Below are 21,130 nucleotides of genomic sequence, written 5' to 3' on the forward strand. Positions count from 1 at the left end.
CCCCCCCGCCAACATGTGTGTTCAGCCTTGGCCTTGGGCTTTCAATCCCTCCAAGCTTGTGCCTTGGCCTCGTGGGGGGATCACTGCCATGATCAGTTGTGAGACACGGCCTCTTTTCCACTATCAGGGCTGGTCTCGCACACAGAAATCATCGAGGAGGCAGGCTGGAAGGGACTTTAGGAGGACACCTAGGCCAACCCCCTGCTCTAGGCAAGGTCATCTTGACCCAAACCCTGCCAGTTCGTGTCTAACCTATTCCTAAAACTATGCAAAAACCCCAGCGCAAACCTACAAGGCACACTGCCCAAAGTCATGGGGAGCACGTCACTCTGCCACAGGTCACGTCAGGGAGGTGAGGGCTCAAGTCCTGACACTGCGGGGTTGTTAAAAGACACTCGAGCCCCAAATTGCCCCAATATCCTGGCTTTGCTGTCTGGGTTGACCGAGGGTACAGGCTGCCGACCCTGGCTTTCATTCCTCCGTGCAGTTCATGAGTCAGGAGGCTGCTTTGGCTCGATCTCCAAGTGCTAGTGCTGCAACCCACGTCGGTCAATGCTTTACCCTTGCCAGCAAAAATCCTCCGATGGGCGAACGCCCAGTGGGTGGCCTGGTAGCGAGATGCCTAGCTGTGCAGGGACATGGGAAGACCCATGTAAAAAATGGGAGCTCTTCTATACAAGACCCTGATAAGCAGATGCTAACAGCTCTGATCGCCGAGTACGGGGCTGTGACTTCGGGGCTGTGACTTCGGGCTCACTTCCCCAGGGTGAAAGGTCAGCAATGCAAGTGCAAAATAGCTATCGTGCTCCGCAGTCACACCCAGGCTCTTCAGCAGTACCGCCCCTCTGCAGACAAGCCCTAAGAAATACTTGAATGCACCCAGAGCATATTGCAAATAGCACAGCGTGTCATCGGCCTGGAACGACGCCAGTCATACCTGACCAACATGATTTCCTGCTACGATTCAGCGGCAGGATCTGCGCAAGAGGGGTAAGCAGCGGATGTGATTATACCTTGACTTTAGCAAGGCTTTAGACACTGCTCCCAAGACACTCTCATTAGCAAGGCAAAGAAATGCAGACTGGGGGGAAAGTACTGTAAGGCAGAGAGATAACTGGTTGGATCACTGTGCTCAAAAACCAGGCAGTAAGGGGTCGATGTCTAGCTGCAAGGAGGTGTCAAATGAGGTTCTGCAGGGGTCTGCTCTGAGCCCAGTATTATGTGATCCCTTCCTTAATGATTTGGACAATGGGATCAAGTGCATGCTTGGAAAATTTGTGGGTGACTCCACGTTGCACGGGCTTGAGGACACTCTGGAAGATAGGGGTTGGCTCCAGACTCTGGTATGGTACCATCACCCGTATTAAATTCAACAAGGACAAATGCTAAGACCTGCAATTGGGATTAAATAATTGCATGCACAAATACAGGCAGAGGGGATGGCTGGTTCGGCTGCGGAGAAGGAACTGGGAGTTACGGGGCGCTATCCGCTGAATATGAGCGAGCAGCGTGTTCTCGTTGCAAAAAACCCAGCCAACGGCATCCTGTGTGGTCCTGCCGTCAACAGACGTGATGCTTTTGCTCAGGTCAGTACTTCGAGGCCTCGCCAAGAGCCCTATGTCCAGGTCTGGGCCTGTCGTCTCAAGAAAGATGAGGACAGATCTGAAGGAGTCTGGCAGAGCGCGGCAAAGATGTAAGTGGCCTGGGCAGCAAGACTTCGGAGGAAAAGCCAAAAAAGGCAAAGGCTGGTCTGAAGAAGGGAAAACTGAGGAGGACGATTTGATGGCAGTTCAAATACCTGAAGGGTGATTGCAGAGAGGATGGAGGTGGGCTTTCCTCTGTGGTTGCAGGGCACAGGACTAGGTGCAACGGCCTCAAGCTGCAGCAGAGGAAACGGAGGTTGGAGATACGGAGGAACTTTCTGACTGTGAGGGCGGTCGGGCTGTGGCACAGGATGCCCAGAGACATGGTGGCATCTCTGCTCTTGGAAGTCTTCGAGAGCAGGTTGGACAGGCCCGTGGCTGGGATGGTTTAGTCAGGGATGATACAGTCTTGAGCAAGGGGTTGGACTAGATGACCTGGGGGAGTCCCTTCCAGCCCTACATGATCCTAATACTAGCAATAGCGTTGAAATAGCAGCTACCAGACAGGCAGTCGGTCAGCATGCCTCCTAGACAGTGTCCTGTGCGGTGCTGCTATGCATCTGGGGCCAGCGCAATATTTGCACACCCCAGATAAGTGTGATCCCCTCTGACCTCTGCTCCAAGATGGTTGTCCAGCTTCTCTCCACAGCAGGGCTTGCAGCCTGGGCTGAATGTCCCTGGGATGCTCCAGCGCCGGAGAAGGATGGCAGCCTTGCCAGCGCTGCAGAGCTGCATGTGTTAGTGAGCAGCGGGGTCCCAGCCCTAGCAGCCTCCCAGCCTCGCCGTGAAGCAGTGACCGGGCCGCAGGAGCTGGCAAAACAGCAACATGTAGCCTGTACCCGACGCGGTGGAGGTGTCAGCGCTCGGGCATCATGCTGGCCACATTGGGATGCTGCCTGCATCAATCAGGTGGTGGGACCAGAAGATGCTTGGATGAGCATCCTTCGGTGGTGGTGGGGAGGAAGATGCCGAGCTGTGACATGACCGCAATGGAAACTGCCTGTGCAGGGGCACGCGTTGCTGCTCCAGCTTTCCCAGATGCGCCTCTCGGGCCTGCTCTGGGCCAGAGACGCTTGACCAAAGCCCGCAGCTCCTCTCCCTCTCCCTGCAGCCCAAGGGCTGCGGTATCCGACATGCCGGTGACCTTAGTCCTGCGTGAACAGGTTGGGAGACAGCTCCCCAAGGTACTTATAGCCCAGACTTGTATCTAGCACGGTCATACGGCTCTAGGTTAAAACAAAGAGTTGGGGGTGAGGGGAAGTGGGAGCCTGATGGCCCGGATTAAACACATCTGTGCTTTAGTCAGAGCCTTTTCTTCCTTTGCCAGGTCGGAGGTGCCAGGGCCAGTTGGTCCTGCAGCCGGGCTCGTCTCGTGGCCAGGTCATTGCTGCCGTCGCGTGTCCTTGCTGTGTGGCTGTGGTGCGAAGCAATGCTGGTTTCTGTGGGTCCCCCCCCCCACCGTTCAAGAGGAAGCAGTGCCCACGCCCCTTTGGCCGGCGCAACAGAAGCGAGGGTAAAGAGCAGCCATGCGACCTCCCGTCTCTTTGCCGTTAAAGCTTTGGAGGGCGAGCTCGGATCCTGGCAGACGCCCGCCGCGCTGCTGGAGCTGCCCGCCGTCCAGCGCAGACGGGGCCACAAATGCTCGACTTAAGCAGAAGGCTTTCACCTCTCGGCCCTGTTCGTTCCCCCAGCATGACCCCCGCGCCCCATCCCCTCCAGCCCCCCAGCCATCTAAACACGTCCTCTTGCAGCACGCCAAACCAACGGGCATGCTGGCTTCGCCCGTCACCTCTTCAGAGGCGTGCGGCACCGATACAAGCGGAGGCTCATAGCTTGCAAAGGCTCCTAAACACAACTCCTCTCCGCTTGGCTAGCGCAAGCAGTGCACTGCTGTATCCACAAATCGGCCTGGTTGCACGGCATCTCCTTCCCCCGTTTTCCTCCCTGTGCAAATCCCCGCTCGGTCTTCTCTTCTCCAAGCCAAAATCAGGTTTGGAGAAGAGGACAGCTGAGACTTTGGGCTCCATTCGGAGTAGGGCTGCTTTATACTGCCATGTAGCCAGGAGAGCCTGGCAAGCAGACCTGCCATTGACTTACTGTGACCCCTTGGGTAAGTGATGCAGGGCAGCACCACGCCTCAGTTTCCCCACGCAGGGGCTGAAGGAGGGAGGGAGGGAGAGGGACGGTGCCACCAGGCACCCCCAAGTGAGTAGGAAGAGAAGAAAACCTGGAGACAAAAGTCCGCTTAAAACTCATGTGTTTTATTTAATGTGTTGACATCCAAACATAAAACTAGGAGGCTTAAAAAAAAACAGATGGCAAAAAACAACAACAACCCCAAAACAACCCCAAATACACGTATCAGTAAATAAAAAAGGCAAGGCTGGGGACCCTGTTGGCTGCAGCTTGGCCAACGCCAGCCGGGTTAAAAAGCGGATCCCCACGCCGCCCGCATAAATAAGGATGTAAAACCAGACAGGACTAGAGGGGCCGGCGCCGCGTGCTGGCGCTAAGCCCGACTGTAAACAATGGGGTAAACCCTCCCGTGGGGCGGGGGAGAGAAGATAGGAGGACGTGAGCTTGGGCTGGGACAGAGACACCAGCTCCGGGTCCCTGCTGTGCCTGGCACGTGGCATCTGCGCCTCCCGCAGCCAGGAGGAGATCCGTGGTCCCGCGTTACCCGATTCACTGGTCCAAAGTTGGGGAGGTGGGGGGTGCTGCAGCCCTCAAACCTAACCCCTCTGACCCGCCGACGGGGGTCGGGCACTACAGAGCTGGGCTCGCGAATGAAGCACTGCGGCACGCGCAGCCTTGCAGCGTTCCCGGGGCCAGGACTGTCGGAGGCGTCTCGACGCTGCTTTCCGAGGCTGGGCCCTCCGGAGAAAGGCCCCCGCGCGCCCATCTTCCCCGGGGCAGCGGTGCCCGCCTCAGACCCCTGCACCAGGCTCCACGTCTCGGGGTCAGGGGCAGCCATTCGTACTAGCAGCAACTGCCCCCTCAATGGCAGGGCCATGCCCCCACGAGCCGCCCTGGACTGAACGGTTAAAAGCACTACACGGGGACGGGAGCCCAGCCGGGGGGCTAGGCATCCTCTTCAGGAGCACCCAGCGCGGGGGCCTGAGCTGGATCCCACATCCGCTCTGCAAAAGCTTTCTTGGCAGAAGCCGGAGCAGCCCCTGGACACTGAAGTGGGGGCTGGGAGAGCCCTGCCCTAGAGCCGGGGGACCGGGCCCTGTGACCGTGCAGCAGGGGAGAGCTCAAAGCCCCTCTCCAAGCCTGCCTGGAGAATCCCCCCACCCCGGGACCTGGCACTTACAGCTCCTTGCTCGAAAACCCGGCGTGCCCGCAGGCACAATTAAAAGCCCAGCCGAGCGCATTCTGGCTCACCGACCGGGCAAGGTCCTGTTCAGCACATGGAGCAATGTTTGCGGCTCCCCTGGGGGCCAGAAAGCACCGCGGAAGTGGTGTTCACCCAGGGGCACGGACCCCCCGGCTTCCCTGCGCCCCACCAGCCCGAGAGCCACGTTAGACTCACTCGAGCCGTGCGGCCAACCCCCCCCCGCTCAAAAAATCATGGGTCTGCCGCGTTCCCAGCCCCCGCAAGGCCAGCACATTAAATGCAGACGCTGCATTTCCTTACATTTCCTTCCTGGCTCCAAGCCTTCCAGCTTCCCCAGGGCAACTGCTCCAGCCACGAAGGCTAGAAACTTGGGGAAAATTTGTTTTTAAATGAAGGCAGAGATTCTCCTCTCATCCCATGACTCCAGGAGCTGGGGCTTGAAGAAGGAAAAAACCATGCCCTCCTTCTTCCCAGGCTCACCACGATAGCATGAGAGCTGGCAATGCTGCAGAAGAGCTGTGCCTGGACTAATGCCATCACTGCGGCTGTGGCCAGAGGGCTGGCGATTCCCCAGGCTGGGTCTTCTCCAGCATGGGAAGTGTGCCCGGGGTTTGCTTTTGTTCATACAGGGAGCTGGGGAAGAAATACTGCAATGCCCCGGCCCCCCAAGCCATCCCTGCCCCCTACGTTGCAGTGCCACGTGCCCCCTCGTGCTGGGTCCCGTGGGAATTAGGAACATGCTCCGGGGTCAGGAAGAAGCCTCCCCTCTCTCTTGACCCTCCTCAACGCCCCCTTGTAAGCACACAGCTGGAGCATGCACCCAAGTCCTTGCCCTGTGCACCAAAGACCTTGGAGCGGGTCCCCCAGCCCGGCGCCAAGCTGCCCCCCGCCCTCCCTGATGAGTCCTTCCTTAAAAGAAAAATGCTTTTGGCCATGCCAGGCCCCTCCCTAGTCTGCTCCCGCTGGCATGTGCTGGTGCCACGGGGCCCCCAATCCTCCGGGGGTGCGTGCGGAGATCTCCCGAGGGGGAAAGGGGTGCCTTCAGCATCGTCCAGCGTGTGCGTTTCTCGGGCGGACGGGCAACCAGAAGCCTCCGGGTGAGCTGCCGTTCAGGTCTCCTGGTGCGCGGGGGTCTCAGATGATTACCTACGAATGGGAGAGAGGAGAGATGTGGGATCAAGGAGGGATGCAACACCGAGATGTGAGCCCGGGGTACCGGCTGCCACAAGCCGTGGGACCGTGGGGACCCGGTACAAGGAAACGCCTGCTCAGCCCTGCCACTGACTCACTGTGCGGCCTGGGGCAAGTCACCAATCCCGTGCCTCTGTTTCCTCCTTGGTAAAAATGAGGCAGAGGCTCCTTCCCTTCCTCACAAAGGAGGTGGGGGTCGGTGGTCAGCTTTGAGGAGCCACGCAGGGTCTTTTTGGAGGGCGCTTGGCAAGCTGAGATGCTTCTCACCCCTACTAGCCCCGGTTTTTCGGACTCCGGCTATCAGCAGGCTTAAGGGCAGCCAAGGGCCCACCGGTGGGGGGAGATTGCAATGTGGGCTGAAGGGTCTCTGGGTTTAAAGTAAGCCCCAGGGACCCCCCCAGTCTGCTTCACAAGGGGCCACATCGACTGGCTGTTTGCAGGGCTGCACTGTGAGGTCCCAGCTCCCCTCCCCTGCAAGACGAGCCCCCTCGAAGAGGGTCCGTACGCACAGATCGAGACTCAGACCCCAGGAAGCGAAGCCCAGAGACAGCTGGCAGGAGCCGCACAATGACGGATACGCCCTGGAGGGACGCAGCGGCCCCCACGACGGGCGAGCGCCATCCTGGGGCACACCCCGCCACGCGGCATCGCTTGCAAGAGTGAGCAATGCTGGCTTCCTCGGAGCCCCTACGCTCCTCCTCGCCCCACAACCAGCGGGTTCGTGGCTAGTGCCCCCCAGCAGCACTGCCATAACCTACGGGAGGCTTTGGCCTGACGAGCGGTTTAAGAGGCGAGCTGGAAAGCCTAGAATAGAGGATGTGTGTGTATACCGTGTGGAGACTGCCTGTAGGATCATAGGAAAAGTAGGGCTAGGTCATCTAATCCTTGCTCAAGGCAGGATCTCCCCTGACTGAGCCGTCCCAGCCAAGTGCCTGTCTAACCAGCTCTTGAGGACTTCCCAGGATGGAGATTTCACAGCCTCACCACCCTCAGAGCCAGAAAGTTGCCCCCGATCTCCAACCTAAATTTCCTCTGTTGCAGCTTGAGGCTGCTGCTCCTAGTCCTGGACCCTACAGCCACCGAGAAAAGCCTCCGTCTTATCGTCTCCAGTCCTCCTTCAGGTATTTATTGTGCGTCTGAAACTCATGCCCTTCGGGGAACATACCACCCTTCGTAACCTCCACGGACTTGCTCCCGCATTGCTCAGCCAAGCAGGCTGGTGCCGGGGCCAGGAATCGAACCCTTAGAGCTGCTGGTGGACGAAGCCACGTGCACACTTGTGCCCTTCACCATACACCACTGCCAAGCAGAAAGAGCCTGCCCAGGCGCCCCAAAGCACCGAACCCTGCCCCGGGCCGGCAGAAGCAGAGAAGGCCGTGGCGTCCCCTCACCCTCTGCCACCGCAAGTCCAAGGGCTGCGTTACCTTCAGATAACAAGGTTACTCTCGCGCAGTCTAATGACGTACGGGTTGTCCTGAAACGAGCAAGCGGGGGGTGTTCAGACATGGGGCCGAGAGCATATGCGGCCCCTCCTCCAGCGTGGGGCGCAGACGGGGTCTCTCGCCCAGAAGCACTAACTGGTGGCCTCTCTTTCTGGGAAGAAGGTGGGCCCGGTGCTGTCTGGGCTCCCACAAACACGTCCCTTCGTGGCCCACGCGATACCCGAGGAGCTTACGGGGCTGCCTGCAGCACGGCCATTACCAAGGAGGCCAGAAAACAAAGCCAGTCTCCCAGACCCGGGGCTCCCCTCCATCCGCGCCCCGACCCGCGCAGCTTCGGCATTGCAACCGGAGACGGGTGCAACCGGCAGCAGCCTCGCTTTCCAAGCGGGTGAGGAGAGAGGGATGCGAAACCTGGACCGGAGCCCTCGCCCGGGAGCGCTGGACCCAGGTGCCCCACGCGCACGGGCCGCTCACCTCTTGCTGGCTGTCAGCCGTCTTCAGCCACGTGGACCGGGCGGCTCCGTTGCTCACCAGCGGCTTCTGTTCGGCAGGGAGGCCGCAGCGGGGCGCGTCGGGTGCACCGGAGACGGGGCCGCATCCGGGGCGCAGCTCGGTCCCGCTGCACTCGGAGACGGTCTTCACCTCCGGGAGGCTGGGCTTCTGCTCGGGGATGCGAGCCACCCGAAACCTGGGGGCACCGCGGCGCGTGAGCTGGGCAGGTCCCAGTACTGACCCACCCCTGCGGGGGCAACCCCCTGCCTTCTCCTGGGGGCAGGTATAAGCTGGCCCTAGGTGGGTTGCAAGCAGCAGGGCGAGCACTCAGGACCCCTGGGATTAGAGACTGCCGTCCTCTGCAGCTTGGGAGCCAGCTCAAAGGTCAGCCGCAGGCTTGGGAGCCGGCTCAACGGTGCTACAAGGCGTTGCTGGCAACGCTGCAACCTGTCCCCATCGGGGGATCAGATCTCTCAAGAGCCTGGACCCTCGCTGCGAGCAGGGTCTAAATGTGCTCCAGCAACTCCTGCCTGCGCCGCGCCACGTCAGCCAGGATCACAGCACCCACCCCCAAGCAGGGGCCAAGCAGGCTGCCCCTTTCTCCCTGCACGTGGCCCTGGCTGGGCATGAGAGACCCTCTTGCCCTCTGGGCAGATGCCCACCTGGTGTTAGTGCCAGGCTAAGTGGTCGCGGGTACCAGGGCTTGCTGAGCAGAGCAGAGCAGGGCACCTGGCGAGGCGTCCCTGCGCTGCTGGGTGACAAGACACCGAAAGCTTCCCTTGCTCCAGCCCCCTCGGGTGCCCGCTCTGTCCCGCTCACCTGCCTACGGAGAGGATGGTGATCTCCCCAGACCTGCTAGCCTTGCCACCTGGCTTGGACGGCTTGGCAGGGATGATACTGGTCATCGTGGGGATGGGAGTGATGGCAGCAGCAGTGGCTGCAGCTTCGGGCGAAAGCAGCACCTCCGGCCACTTCTTCTGGCTGCAGCGGGTGCAGCTAGGGCCCGAGCGTGGGGCCAGGCCCTGCACCGTGTGCAGGTGGTGCTGGTGCCGGCAGATGGGGGGTAGCTGTGGCAGGAGGTGCAGCCTGTTGGGGAGGGGAGACAGGGTCAGGAGGGAGGGTAGAAAGGACAGACCAGGCCATATCACCCCCGACTACCCCACGGGATCCCCCCCTGCCTCAACCCCACGTGGGACCGTAGCCCAGGACTATGCTGGCGAGTGATGCATCTCCCAGGTGCTCACTATACACCATGCTTGCCCCTTATGACAAACCCTACCCAAACCAAAAGCATCACAGGCAGCAGGGCAGCCCATCTTCCCCCTGCAAGGAGCCAGCTCTTGTACGCTTGCAAGCGCTACCCGCCCCGAGCAGCTTTTTGCAGGCAGCCCTCCGGGCAAGGAGGCTGTAACAGCTCCTTTGAGGCCCCTCTGCAGAAGGCCCTGGTCACTCACAGGGTCACAGCAGACCAGCACAGGTGCAACCAAAATCCTGCTGCAGCCCTGCGAGCCCGGGGGTACACGGTTGCAGGGGCCGCGGCCGGTTTCGGCTGGACTGGTCCCCACCAGACCTGCGTGCCGTTCTTTCCTGCAACGGGGTTCCTGGCCAGCACGTTTTGCCTGGGGAGACCCTTGGGGCAAGATGCCGCGACTTGCTCCTCTCTCGCCACGGCCGCAACACCCGGGGCTTTTCCTGGTGCTAAATGGGTTCCCAGCAACTCCTGCCTACGCCGACCTCCACCGAGCCCGTGCATCGTCCAGCCGGTCCCGTGACAGACCCCCGGAGCCGAGGGCGGTGGTCTTACTTGTTAGTGGGCTTGTGGGTAGTCTGCACCACCTGCTTGCTGTGATAGTCCTTCAGCAGCTCCTCCAGGGCAGCGGCGTTCTCTGTCGGGACCGGAGCGCCAGAAAGGACCGTGAGCCGAAAGCCGGATGCATTTTGCGAGCCCCGTTCAGGGGTTATAACGGCAGCAAGTGGGTTTGCCTGGGACGGCTGGGATGGGGCTGACCCTGCCTCAGGCAGAGGGTCGGACTCGGTGACCTCTGAAGGTCCCTTCATTCATATGGCTCTGTAACCTCGTCACCCAGGCTTGCCAAGGTGCTGGTGAAACCTTGCAGTGACCCAGGTTACACTAAGATTTGTAATCCTGTTGCCAGGAAAAAGAGAGGTAACGAGGCATCGCCTTGTTTGGGCACGAGTGAAGCGTGACGGGGAGGGGAGGGTTTTAAGCCAAGAGGTATACAGAAATTTTAAAGCATGCTTACATTGGATTAGCCAAGTCACCCCTGCCCTGAGCATCCCCACGCGAGCCGGGACCCTCCGGGTCTCTCGCGGGGTTGGAAAGAGCCCTGCCTCCCTCGCCACTGACCTTTCTTCTCCGTGATCAGCCGCACCAGGACCCCGATGGTGTCTTCATTGGCGTCGTCGATCCGGTAGGTCGAGCTGCTACCTGCAGAGAGACACCCGGGTGTGAGCATCCCATATCGCCTCCAACGTACAGAAATACCAGGGCGTCTTATCGCCCTGCCCATGCTGGCCTCGGGGCCACGCAGAGGTCCACAAAGGTCCTGCCTGTTGTGGAGGTGGAGGAATAAAGGCTCGTCTCAATGGCTTGGCCAGGGGCAACCCCGGTGTGCCCCCAACCCCAGCTCCAAAACACCCCTGACCCCTCATCCTAGAGACCCTGCCCCCACCGACCACACGCTTATGCTCCAAATTAGCAGGTGCCAAGTGGAAGGTCTCAAATCGCCCATCTTTTATTGCAGTCACATTTCCCAGAGGCCCCAGAGCCCACTGCTCTGCGCGTACGCAAGGCGCTGCACATGCACGAGCTTCCTCGCTGGACGAGCTTCCGGTCTCAATAGTTCAAAGGGCAGCGTGACCCCTGTCCTCCAGGGCCTAGAGGGTTTAGTGACTTGACCAAGGTCACACAGGACACCTACAGCACAGCTGGGACTGAAGCGTATCCAAGCTGCCAGCAGCCCCCAGCGCTCCCCTCGCCTCCAAACAGCAGGCTGCGTCACCCCAACACCCACCCCTGTTAAACACAGCTGGCCGGGGGGAAAGGACCCCCCAAAGCTGCTGGAGAAGCAGCTGGATAGCGCGTGCGGAAGCTAGCAGGGTTGAGCATCTTTCAACAAGCAGCTGTGTTTCTCTGCACCTCAGTTTCTCCAGCTGTGAAATGGGCCGCATAGTCGCGGTGGGCAATCACATGGGATCGTAGCAATGCCAACTCCTTGGTTATAAAGCCCTCTTCAGGAGGCTTTATAAGCCTGGGCTTTGCTGTGCACATCTCCGGCACCCCCCCTCTCCTATCCCGTAGGGCCGCTTAACTGTAGCTAAGTCTGCTCCAGAAACTAGGTCATCACCGGTTTCATCTCATCGAGCCCAGCAACAACCGGGGCCGCAAGCACCAGGGACCCATCTGCATGGTCGTCATAGCGACATCCACGCACGTCAAGCATTTGGGGGTTATTTAAACTTTTCTCCCAAAACACTGGGGAGAGGCATGCAGGGCAACGGGGAGCCACGGGCTCTTGGACGACGACAGTGCTGGGCAAAGGCAAGCTGCTTCAGATGGTGCGGCCCAGCTGTGCCACCCAGGGGTGCTCTGGGCAGAGGAAATGGGTTGAGCAGGGCACTTGGTATTCACTCGGTGCCCAAGGATGGACCCAGCCGTGCCACCCAGGTGTGGTCTGGGCACGGGCTGGCACACAGAGGAAATGGGATGAGCAGGGCACTCAGTCGTGTCGTCTGGGGGGGATGCCAAATGGACACATCTCTGGAGGTTTCTTTACTCGTATTGGAAGTGATGTAGAAGTGACCCACATTGCCATCACTCGCACTTGTTTGCCCCAAAACACCAGGCTTTGGAGGTCCGGCTGTGGCACCGGGACCAGCTTTCATGGCAAAACGTTCCTAGATCCCTTCATTGCTGAATAAGGCTTGAACACACGAAAGACCCAAAACCCCCCAAAAACCCAAAGTCACCCCATAAGTGAGTAAAACACAACTGAAGTTAGTGCAAGTCTCCCTGTATTGCAGACCCGGCCCGAGGGCCTGAGCTTTCCCCAGGCACCGCTGAGCAAAGCACCTCTCCTGAGGATCTCCCAGCGACTGGGATGAAAGTACATCGTGCCCGGCCCTGCACGGGCTATGCTTGGCACAGCAGGTCTAACAGCTCATGCCCTCCGTAGCCTCAACATCTCTCTGATTTGATTTGGAGGCGGCTTTGCCAGCAAGCCCCTCAGCACCAATTTTGCACCAGTGGAGAACCCCCCCGCAAAAAAAATAGGCTAGGAAGGGAGCAGAGGGTTTTATCATTCAGCAACCTGGGCCTGGCCTGGGGTAGGGGTACAAATACACCGTGTGCTCCCTGCTGGAGAAAAGCCCAGGAGAGATGCAGCTGGTCAGGAGGGAATCAGTCACATCAGCATGTGCTGACATGAGCCATCCGGAAAGAGAGCAAAGCAAGCAGACCCATTTTGGGGAGCTTATTGCTAGGTTTGGGGACAGGTCCCTTTCTCTCCCCCCGGCCCCATCCTGCACCAGCCAAGATCTGATTTTTGGGAGGTCAGGCTCAACTCGACCGGCTAACACCACGGTTCGCACATGGGAGCAGGGGCCGCTCTTGGTTGAACCCCTCCGAGCACGGACAGAGACCTGTCCTGGTATAACAGTGACCCTGGGATCAGAACCAGACAGACGTGCAGCTCTCCCAGGGCAGCTCACACGGCGGGTTATTCTCGCGTGACGGGGCAGCAAGTAATGCACCAGGTGGGTGCAACTCGTGTTGGTGGCACTTTACCCCAACTCTCTCGGGGATCATTCTCCCTGGATTGGGGGAGCTGAGCCTGGTTGGGGAGCTTGTTGTGTTTGTTTTTGCAGCAGTGTCGAGGTTTCCTCTGCCCAGGCGCCCTGGCAATAGGTGTGGGAGGCATCTGGTCCTATTCCTGTGGGCCCAAGCTTCGAGACCGAAGGACCTGCAGCACTTTCCAACCTCCAGTGCTTGCAATCTTGCCAGCATCTCAGCTGCTTCACCTGCCTGAGAGCTTTGTGCTCTTGGCTGCTAGAGGCTGCTGTGCTGCCTGGATGCCCTTTGCAGCTGCCTGCAGTGGCAGGGGTGCACCCTTGCAGCGGGCAGGGCCGAGACCCCCCAGCCCAGCCCAGCCCAGCAGCAGCCGCCTCAGCCTCTGTATGGAGGGTATCCAGGTTGCATGCTATACAGACGGGCACAGCGCTTAGCAGAGCCATGCGAGCCTCTCCACTAGCACACCTGGCAGCTTTGCGGTAGGGAGAAAGGGGTCTCCGCTTTCTCTGCAGGGCCCAGCCTCCTCCGAAGGACAGCCAGCCCTTGTGCCCTTGCGGCTCGCTCCTAGCCGCTGGGACTGCAGAGGTGGCTCTTACTCAGCATCTCCTGCAGCGTGCCCTGCCCTTGAGGCGCCCTGCCCAGCAAAGCTTTGCTCCCTGCTGCAGAACCGGTGGCAAGGACAAAACTCACGGGGCCCGGGAAATCCTCTCGCCTCCCTGACCCCCTCCCTGCTTCAGTCAGGAGGCTCTCCAAAGGAGACTAGGGGATTTAGGCACACTGCTAGGACCAGAGGGTTTGGGGGAGACAGCTATATTCAGGGTGGGGATGAGGGATCATTGGGGGCTTCCCCACAGAGGCAAGGAGGGTCTCAGCACCTTGGCCTCCACGTTGAGGGGCTGCCAAGGTGCCCAACCCTCTGCGCTGCCATGCGCCACCCTGCCCGTGGCACGGGTGGGAGGCCTGGAAGCTGATCTTTCCAAGCTGGGCCCTACTTGGGGCTGGTCTCGCGGGCCACAGATCACAACGTGGGGGTGTCAAGAGATGCATGAAGGGGCACCAAAGGGGCAACATCCCCAGAGTGGGGCTTGGGGGAGAGGCCTGGCCTGGACTGTACCCAAGGGGGAAGAACGCATCGGCTCCGGAAACCCGATGCCACTTACCGCTCCTCTCAGCCTTCGTCACCTCCTCGTCTGTCTCCTTGTGCGCCGTGCAGTGGTAGCCCTTCTTCTTCAGCAGGTTGCAGACCAGGATGCCCAGCAGCCCCATGACGCAGAAGACCGGCACAATGGCCAGCACGGCGTATTGCGTGGCGCTCTCCTCCGGCTTCCCGCCCTGCGTGCCGTTGGACGCCTTCTTGTCTGGCCTCTGCAGTGGGTCGACGTGCCTCACCAGCCGGGTCAGCCCCACCCTGGAGCCTGGGGAAGGAAAGAGAAAGCCCCGAGTCAACCCAAGAGCAAGACGGGCCCGGAGTCTGGAAACACCCTCTCCCCTCCCTTTTGGTGGCTTCCCCAGTGTGGGGTTCACATCAGGAAACATTTGCAGGTTTGCATGAACAGAAAAAACAGGGGGAGAGGATTGCTTTCCATTTTCCCTTCAACAATAAAAGAGTTCCTTTTTTTGCTGGAAAAAGTTTAGGAAAAAAGCTAGGACTTTTTGCAATGTCCTGCTAGAGGCCATTTGGCTTTTTCTCCCAGCTCCAGGGTCCCAGAGTGGCCGGGACAGGGCCTGGATCCCTCTGACATCCCCGAAGCCACCAGCAAGGTGCTCCCAGGTCCCCGCTCCTGCCATCAGGCGAACAGGGGAGAGGGACAAGTTGCAACGGAGACTGCAATATCAAAACCGAACGCCTCGTGTCCCACACAGAGACCCAAGGAGCCCACACCTGGCTCTTCATCCCAGCAGGTGCTGGACCGTCCCACCAGGCTGTGCCCAGCCAACATGGCAACCCTTGCACCGAGCATGCCCTTGGCGCGCTGCAGCAGCCTCCGTCCCGTTTGCAGTAATGGGCAGGGAGCTGCTCATCCGATGCTGGGCGCAGTGTCTGCCCCGCTGGGCACAGGCAGGGATGAGGAGGGAGATTGGCGACTCTGGGGCTGAAGGCCCGGCTCTTCCTGCCATCGCCAGAGTGGGCTGCTGCAGTCCCGAGAGCAGCAGAGACGGGCTCTGAGGCTGACCCTCATCAAGCATTGTGGGCAGCGTGCCGCTTGCCCAACGAGCCTGCTCGAAGTTTATGACACTGGCAGCTCCTGTTGTGCCCCCAGACCCGTTGTTCATTGCTTGCAACAGATCTCTCTCTGCCCATGACCCACAGCACATACGAATCAAGGGGCATTTGTACACATGCTTCTGCCATGCTGCTGGGAGCTTTTAAAAGCGCCTGGCGCTGCCGCGCATGCCATCGTACGGACAGCAAAACGCGTGAACGAAACCAAATCAAACACTTTCTAGTTCAAAAGTGCACCCCTGCCACTTTCTGCGCGCCGACGCACATTTTCCCGCTTGCACAACGGCAGGGTGCGTTAGCTCGGTGCGGAGCAAATGTGGTTAATCAAGTTTGCTCCAACGCGCTGGATTTCCAGCGCGTCGGAGCAGGCAAAGGTATGTGTATAAATGCCCAGAGGGCCTCTCGTGCCAAGCTCAGCCCTTCACCTCAGCCTGATAACGTCTAGTCCGGGGCCTGCGGGTCAATCCTCAGCATTGGCAAAGGTGGCAGCCAGCGCGGAGGGTCTGACGAGCCAACACCGGGGTTCCCCAAGAGAGGAACCCATGCGTTTCCATGCAGACAGGACATGGCTTGGTCCCCTCGCACCTACACTAACACACTCAATTACAACCTGCCATATGCCCAGTAGAGCACTAACCCCCCCCCCACACGCACACACACAGAGATGCCACCTCTCCCGCAAAGCGTTTATCTTGGTACCGCAGGGAGATGCTAAAGCTGCTACTGGAGCTTTGGCATCCGATGGTGTCACACCTGGCCTGGGCCCAATGATTTATTTTGGAAGCTGTGAAAATATCAAGCCCAACAGAAGGAGGAAGAGCCGGGCGAGAAAAGAACGTCCTCAGTGGGGGTGGAAACCAGCACCGCTCTCACCACCAGCGGTGCCAACAAGCTGCTGCCAGCTGGGATCTGACTGAGTCTGCAAATACAAGGTGCCAACAATGCAACGTGGAGCGCCTCGCAGCACTCCTGTGCCAAGGCAGCGCTCCGGGACCGTCGGCGCCACGCTGGGGCCACGCGCAGCGCGCGGGCAGGCACGCGCAGGGATGGTGATCCCCCAGGAGAGGGCTGCAAGGCAGGGAGCACTGACCCCTGGGGAGCGCCAGCAAGAGCAGCGCGAGTTTGTGCTGCTTCTCTCTCTCCCCTCAGCCTGCAGGCTGACACTTAAATCACAGAAAATGAGGGTTGGACCTCAGGAGATCATCTAGTCCCCCCACCCCGTTCAAAGCAGGACCAGCCCCAACAAGATCATCCCAAGGCTTTGTCTAGCTGGGTCTTCAAAACCTCCAAGGATGGAGAGTGCACCACCTGCGCCAGGGCTTCACCACCCTCTTCGTGAGAAAGTTTACTTATTAGGGAAAGTTTCCCTAATGTCCAACCTCAACTTCCCTTGCTGCAGCTTGAGCCCATTGCTCCTTGGCCTGTCGTCTGCCCCCACTGAGACCAGCCCAGCTCCATCCTCTTTGCAACCCCCCTGCGGGGAGGTGAAGGCTGCTATCAAATCTCCCCTCAGTCTCCTCTTCTGCAGACTAAATCAGCCCAGGTCCCTCAGTCTCTCTTCACCAGTTGTGTGCTCCAACCCTGCAACCATTTTCACTGGCCCGTCTTCAATTTGTCCACAGCCTTTCTGTAGTGGGGGCCTAAAACTGGAATAAAATACAGGCTATTTCTGCACTTAAGAGATGCTTTTCTTATTGCTTCAACCCATCCCTGGGGAGCAGCAGTGTTGGGGGGACAGAGGGATCTGAGCAAGAAGGGCAGAGCAGGGTGGGGATTTGGGTCTGTGGCATCCTCCAGCAGTACCTCGGGTTTGTCCCTGCGACTTCTCTACCTTCTGCCACCTCCGCTACAGAGACCCCGAGTCACCTCGGCCACCGGAGGATTTTTAGGTCTCCAGCTAGGAAGCAGGTTTCTGATGCCCAAAGGCAATGGAGCTGGAGCTGGGCGCAGGGATCACCGGCCTGATGCAGGAGGAGGAGAAGAAACCTGCCAGTTTAGTCCGAGCAGAACAAAAAAGAGGCGAGGAGAGAAAATACCAGTTTCTAGAGGGAAGCGTGAGCGGCTCACCGCTCATGTGCTCTCCCTGCCCCTTCTCTCCGCATGGGCCGCAAGCGAATGCGCTCAAGGCTGGGGAAATGATTAGGACCTGACTTGAGTCACAGAGGCTCTCCCAGCTCCGTGGCAATTGTCCGTCTGATCTCTGGGGGCATCCTGGATGCCTGCCAGAGCAAGAGGACCAAAAGCATCCTCCTCCCAACCTACCCACCCAACCCCCTTAGCAAGGGCGCTCCCCCAAGCTCGCACCTGCCACTAACCCTCCCTTCACGCTGAATGGCCCAGCCGCACTTCCAGCTGCGCGCTAGACATTTTTGCGAGGGCGAGGTGGGGTTAACACCCTACCCTTGTGTCATGGGAGGGTCAGGGCTCCTCCATGATCTAGATTAAAGTCAAATAGGTCTTGCTATAGGTGCTCTGGAAAGGCCCTCCTAGGATCTGAGCCCACCCATCCAGCAGCTTGCAGGCATGAGCCTTATAGCATCTGTAGGCGATCCCCTAGACGCAGACATGGCACAAAGCAAAAGATGCCAACAGACTCCTGTCATGCTTATCCGAGATGCCTCAGCCTCCTGGGAGGATCAGCCGCCCAGCGAAACCGTAGCACCTTGAACAACCTTACTCATTGGAAAGCTGCCGCTCTCTCCCCGCCCAAACAGGCCAGCCTGTCTCAGCCCTGCCAGATACGGCAGGTGAATCATGCCCCCACCTTCTATGTGCATGCATCCGAACGCACCTCCTATTGCAACACGCGCTCCAGGACTCCCGTCTCGGGCGGCTGGGCGGGCTTTCAGGCAACCACTCGACTGGTTTCCTTTCCAGGCAGCTTTGTGCATGGTATGCAAATGCCTTGCTATCTCTCCTGGCATTTGCAATCCTAGCCTGCGTGGGCAGCGCCCGTCCCCACTGGATGCCACCAGGCAGAGGCAGCAAGGCCACGGAGGGCACGGGACCTACTGCTCACCTCGTGTGGGCTTGCGTGGGACAAGCGGGCACTCCTGGGACTAGACACGTGCAGCCGCTGCTGCAACGCATTTCGGCGGTGACCATAATTACTAGCCCCAGCCATTCCACCTCGCCCCTGCAAACTCCTCCGCGGCTCCTTCAAGGGCCTCCGGCTTCCCATCCCGACAGCGGGAACGACAGTGCTGCACGCTGGGACGGCGTCCAAGGCGCTGCGCCCTAGACAGGGCTGCGCTGCAGCCATCTCCCGCTCCAGCGCACAGAGTGGTACAGCCCAGGGCCTTGCAGCCCCCGGCAAGTGCAAACAGAGCAAGGGAGACCCTCTCTGCCCTCAAGAGCTTGCAGACAAGGCAGAGAGATGTCAGCGGCAAGAGACTCACGCTTGGAGCCCAACTCCAAATCCACCCCCTTCGCGCTTCAATCCAGATGTGCGCGAGCAGCCACATCTGGCGCAACGTCTCTGCAGAGGCAGAAAGGGCTCTTCTAAACCGTTTTCCTCGTAGCCCGCTACCTATTGCAGTAATTGCCGACCTTTTCAGGTTCATCCTCAGACTGGAGACCCCCTCCACAGCTTCTGGGAATTGAGCGGCACCTCATTTCAAACAAATGATGGGTTAATTAGAGGGCTTATCTCCTTGCTGAGGGGGCAGGCAGGGCAAACCTGAGCCTGCCCTTATCTGCTTATATCCTCACGCCTCCTGCAGCACCCTGCAAAAGGACCTGCTACACCCTGGTTGAGGATCCCTGAGCTACCGCCTGCCCTCAGGTGCTTTAATGACCCCCTGGCACAAAGAGGGATTTGTGAGCCGCATAAATACCGGTGGCTTTAAAATAGCTCCGAGAAGGCACAAATGGCATAAAGGAGAAAAAAAACCCCAAAACCACGCTCCACTCCTTGCCACAAGCAGCTCAGTGGATTCCCAGAGGGAAGTGGGTAGGCAGGGGCAGCTCCAAACGCTGAGGAGATGGAGAGCAGGATCCCAGGCATCTGGTAATCCCCCCACATGCAACGGCTGTTGCTTTCTTCCCCATCCCCGGCACTGACCTGGGCACCCCGGTATGCCTTCGGGAGCAGAGGCGCACAGCAGGCATTCAGCGGTGGGGTCCGTCTCCCCTTCAGGGCTGTAAAACCTGCCAAGATTGAAGAGAAGTTAGCAAGGGAGTGGAGGGGGGGATGGGAACAGCACCTGGGCATTACTGGGGAGGCACAAGGTCACTTCCACAGCTACCATGGACGCAGCGACTTTCCCACCACATCCTTTGCTAGCCTCTTCCTGTCCCAACACAAGCGTTGCTCTGCACTGTTATGCACGGGCCACATTCCACCCCAGAAGTGGCTGCATTTCGGAGGCAGAGCAAAGTTAGCCAGTTCGTTTGCAGCTTGTGGAAACCTCCAGAAGGAAAAGTGCAAGATTTTCCCAGGGAAAAGTGGGCAGAAACTCACTTCCCCCTTTTGCAAGTGGCCTCCACCCAGCGCTATGGACCCAGCACGTTTGCATCCGCTCCAGCACCTGGCAGGAGCCCGAGGCAGACAGAGGTGACTAAGGCAGCTGGCTCCCCTCCACCCAGAGCGCACAAACTGGGCAAGTTCAGCCAAAAGCTTCCCAGTGACTCAGTTTGCAGTCACCGGCTCCTGCCCCCTCCTTGCTCAGCAGCTTGGAGAGTTTGCGAGGCTGCCATCCAACTCGGAGCCTCGCGGGCAGCTTCGGTGATGCCAGACCCCCTGGCCCATCTCAGGAGGGGTCAGAGCCAGGCACCCCGTCTCCACAGGCCTGCAGCGAGGCATGGGACCTGCCTCCGGCAAGGAGTGAGCACGCGGCCCTTTCCAGAGCTGCAGATGCACTGGGGGATGCAGACATGCAGCCAACAAGCTCAACCCTGGGGTGGTGGGGACAGTCAGTCTTACCTGCCCCAGGGACTTAAAGCCCCTGGCCACTGTCACCTGCCTGCCCCTGGCTGCTGATCTTGTGGTGTCTTGCACCCAGCTGCTACTGCAGCCCCACACTTGCCACCCCCTACATGGAATAAAGTATATATAAAAAGGTATAAAGCACGGTTACCCTGGCACGCAGTCTCCACATCGACTGTCAGCTGTAGCTGTCCCAGGACTGGCAGGGACCCTCTTCCTGGCTTCGCAGAGGGTATGAGGCAAGCAAGGTGCCACTCCACGGCCGGCTGAGAAGGTGCCCGGAGAGCAAGCTCGACAGGTCATCCCCAGGCCTTGCCCAGAGCCGCACATCTGCAGGGACCCAAACGAGGGAGTCGGTGGCGTGCGGTAGGAGACGCGCTGGCCATCCGTGCTCGGGCGGCACTTGTGGTGCCGAGAAGAGCTCCCAAGACCGCAGGGCTGTCCCACCTCCTCTCCCACCTGGACCCAAGTCTGCACAGGGCATCGTACCCAGGTCTCTGCCCCGTTAGCACCGATCGGGGCACCCATCATCCACCCTCAACAGTTACTGCCAGGGGAGGGCTTCATAGCCCTACTGGGGCTCGTCGGAGCGGGGGCTAGGAAGGAGAGACCTGCTCATCCCCACTCCCCGGCACAGCAAACACCCCTGCCCCAGGAACTGCCCCGTCCCCTGGCACGAGGGACTCGTGGCTTACCCTGTCCGGCTCCTCTCCCGGGGGGCAGGCCTCGCAGGGAGCGCAGTTGCCCTCTGCGGTCTGGTACTCCTGCTCCCCGCATGCCAGGACCCACGCCAGGTGCCCGCTCAGCAGCTGGAAAGAGATGGATCAAATCAGTGCCCCGGAGCTCTCCCAGAGGTCGCGTGGGGGGAGTTGGTGTCTTTAGACACCAACCCTAACCCTAACCCTTCCAGCTCGGCTCAGCATCGCCGTGGGGTTGAGCAGGAATAGCCCGGCCGTCCTGCCGGGGCTAGGATGCTCTGCGGTGCACAAGTGGTTCCCTGCCACGGTGCGAGGCATCTCCTGGCTTTGGAGACCGCGGCAGGGGGTCCAACGCCCACCAAG

General features: G+C 59.6%; 1 protein-coding gene across 2 annotated transcripts in view; it reads right to left on the reverse strand.

The window, feature by feature from the left end:
* Positions 1-3,883: 3,883 nt before the first annotated feature.
* RELT (RELT tumor necrosis factor receptor) overlaps positions 3,884-21,130 on the reverse strand; it is a 32,149-nt gene continuing 14,902 nt past the window's right edge. The window contains exons 2-11 of one of the 2 annotated variants that reach the window (XM_019505926.1): positions 20,765-20,878; positions 20,221-20,399; positions 19,206-19,291; positions 14,079-14,333; positions 10,477-10,557; positions 9,913-9,994; positions 8,928-9,194; positions 8,091-8,304; positions 7,599-7,648; positions 3,884-6,129 (exon numbers count right to left, since the gene is read on the reverse strand). In XM_019505926.1, coding sequence (XP_019361471.1) covers positions 7,601-7,648; positions 8,091-8,304; positions 8,928-9,194; positions 9,913-9,994; positions 10,477-10,557; positions 14,079-14,333; positions 19,206-19,291; positions 20,221-20,399; positions 20,765-20,878 — 1,326 coding nt within the window. In that variant the 3' untranslated portion in view covers positions 3,884-6,129; positions 7,599-7,600. The remainder of the gene's footprint in view (positions 6,130-7,598; positions 7,649-8,090; positions 8,305-8,927; positions 9,195-9,912; positions 9,995-10,476; positions 10,558-14,078; positions 14,334-19,205; positions 19,292-20,220; positions 20,400-20,764; positions 20,879-21,130) is intronic. The other variant, XM_019505927.1, reaches the window with a different exon arrangement.

This window comes from Gavialis gangeticus, unplaced genomic scaffold (assembly GCF_001723915.1).
Source record: "Gavialis gangeticus isolate Ggan-Ray unplaced genomic scaffold, GavGan_comp1, whole genome shotgun sequence".
NCBI classification, from domain to species: domain Eukaryota; kingdom Metazoa; phylum Chordata; order Crocodylia; family Gavialidae; genus Gavialis; species Gavialis gangeticus.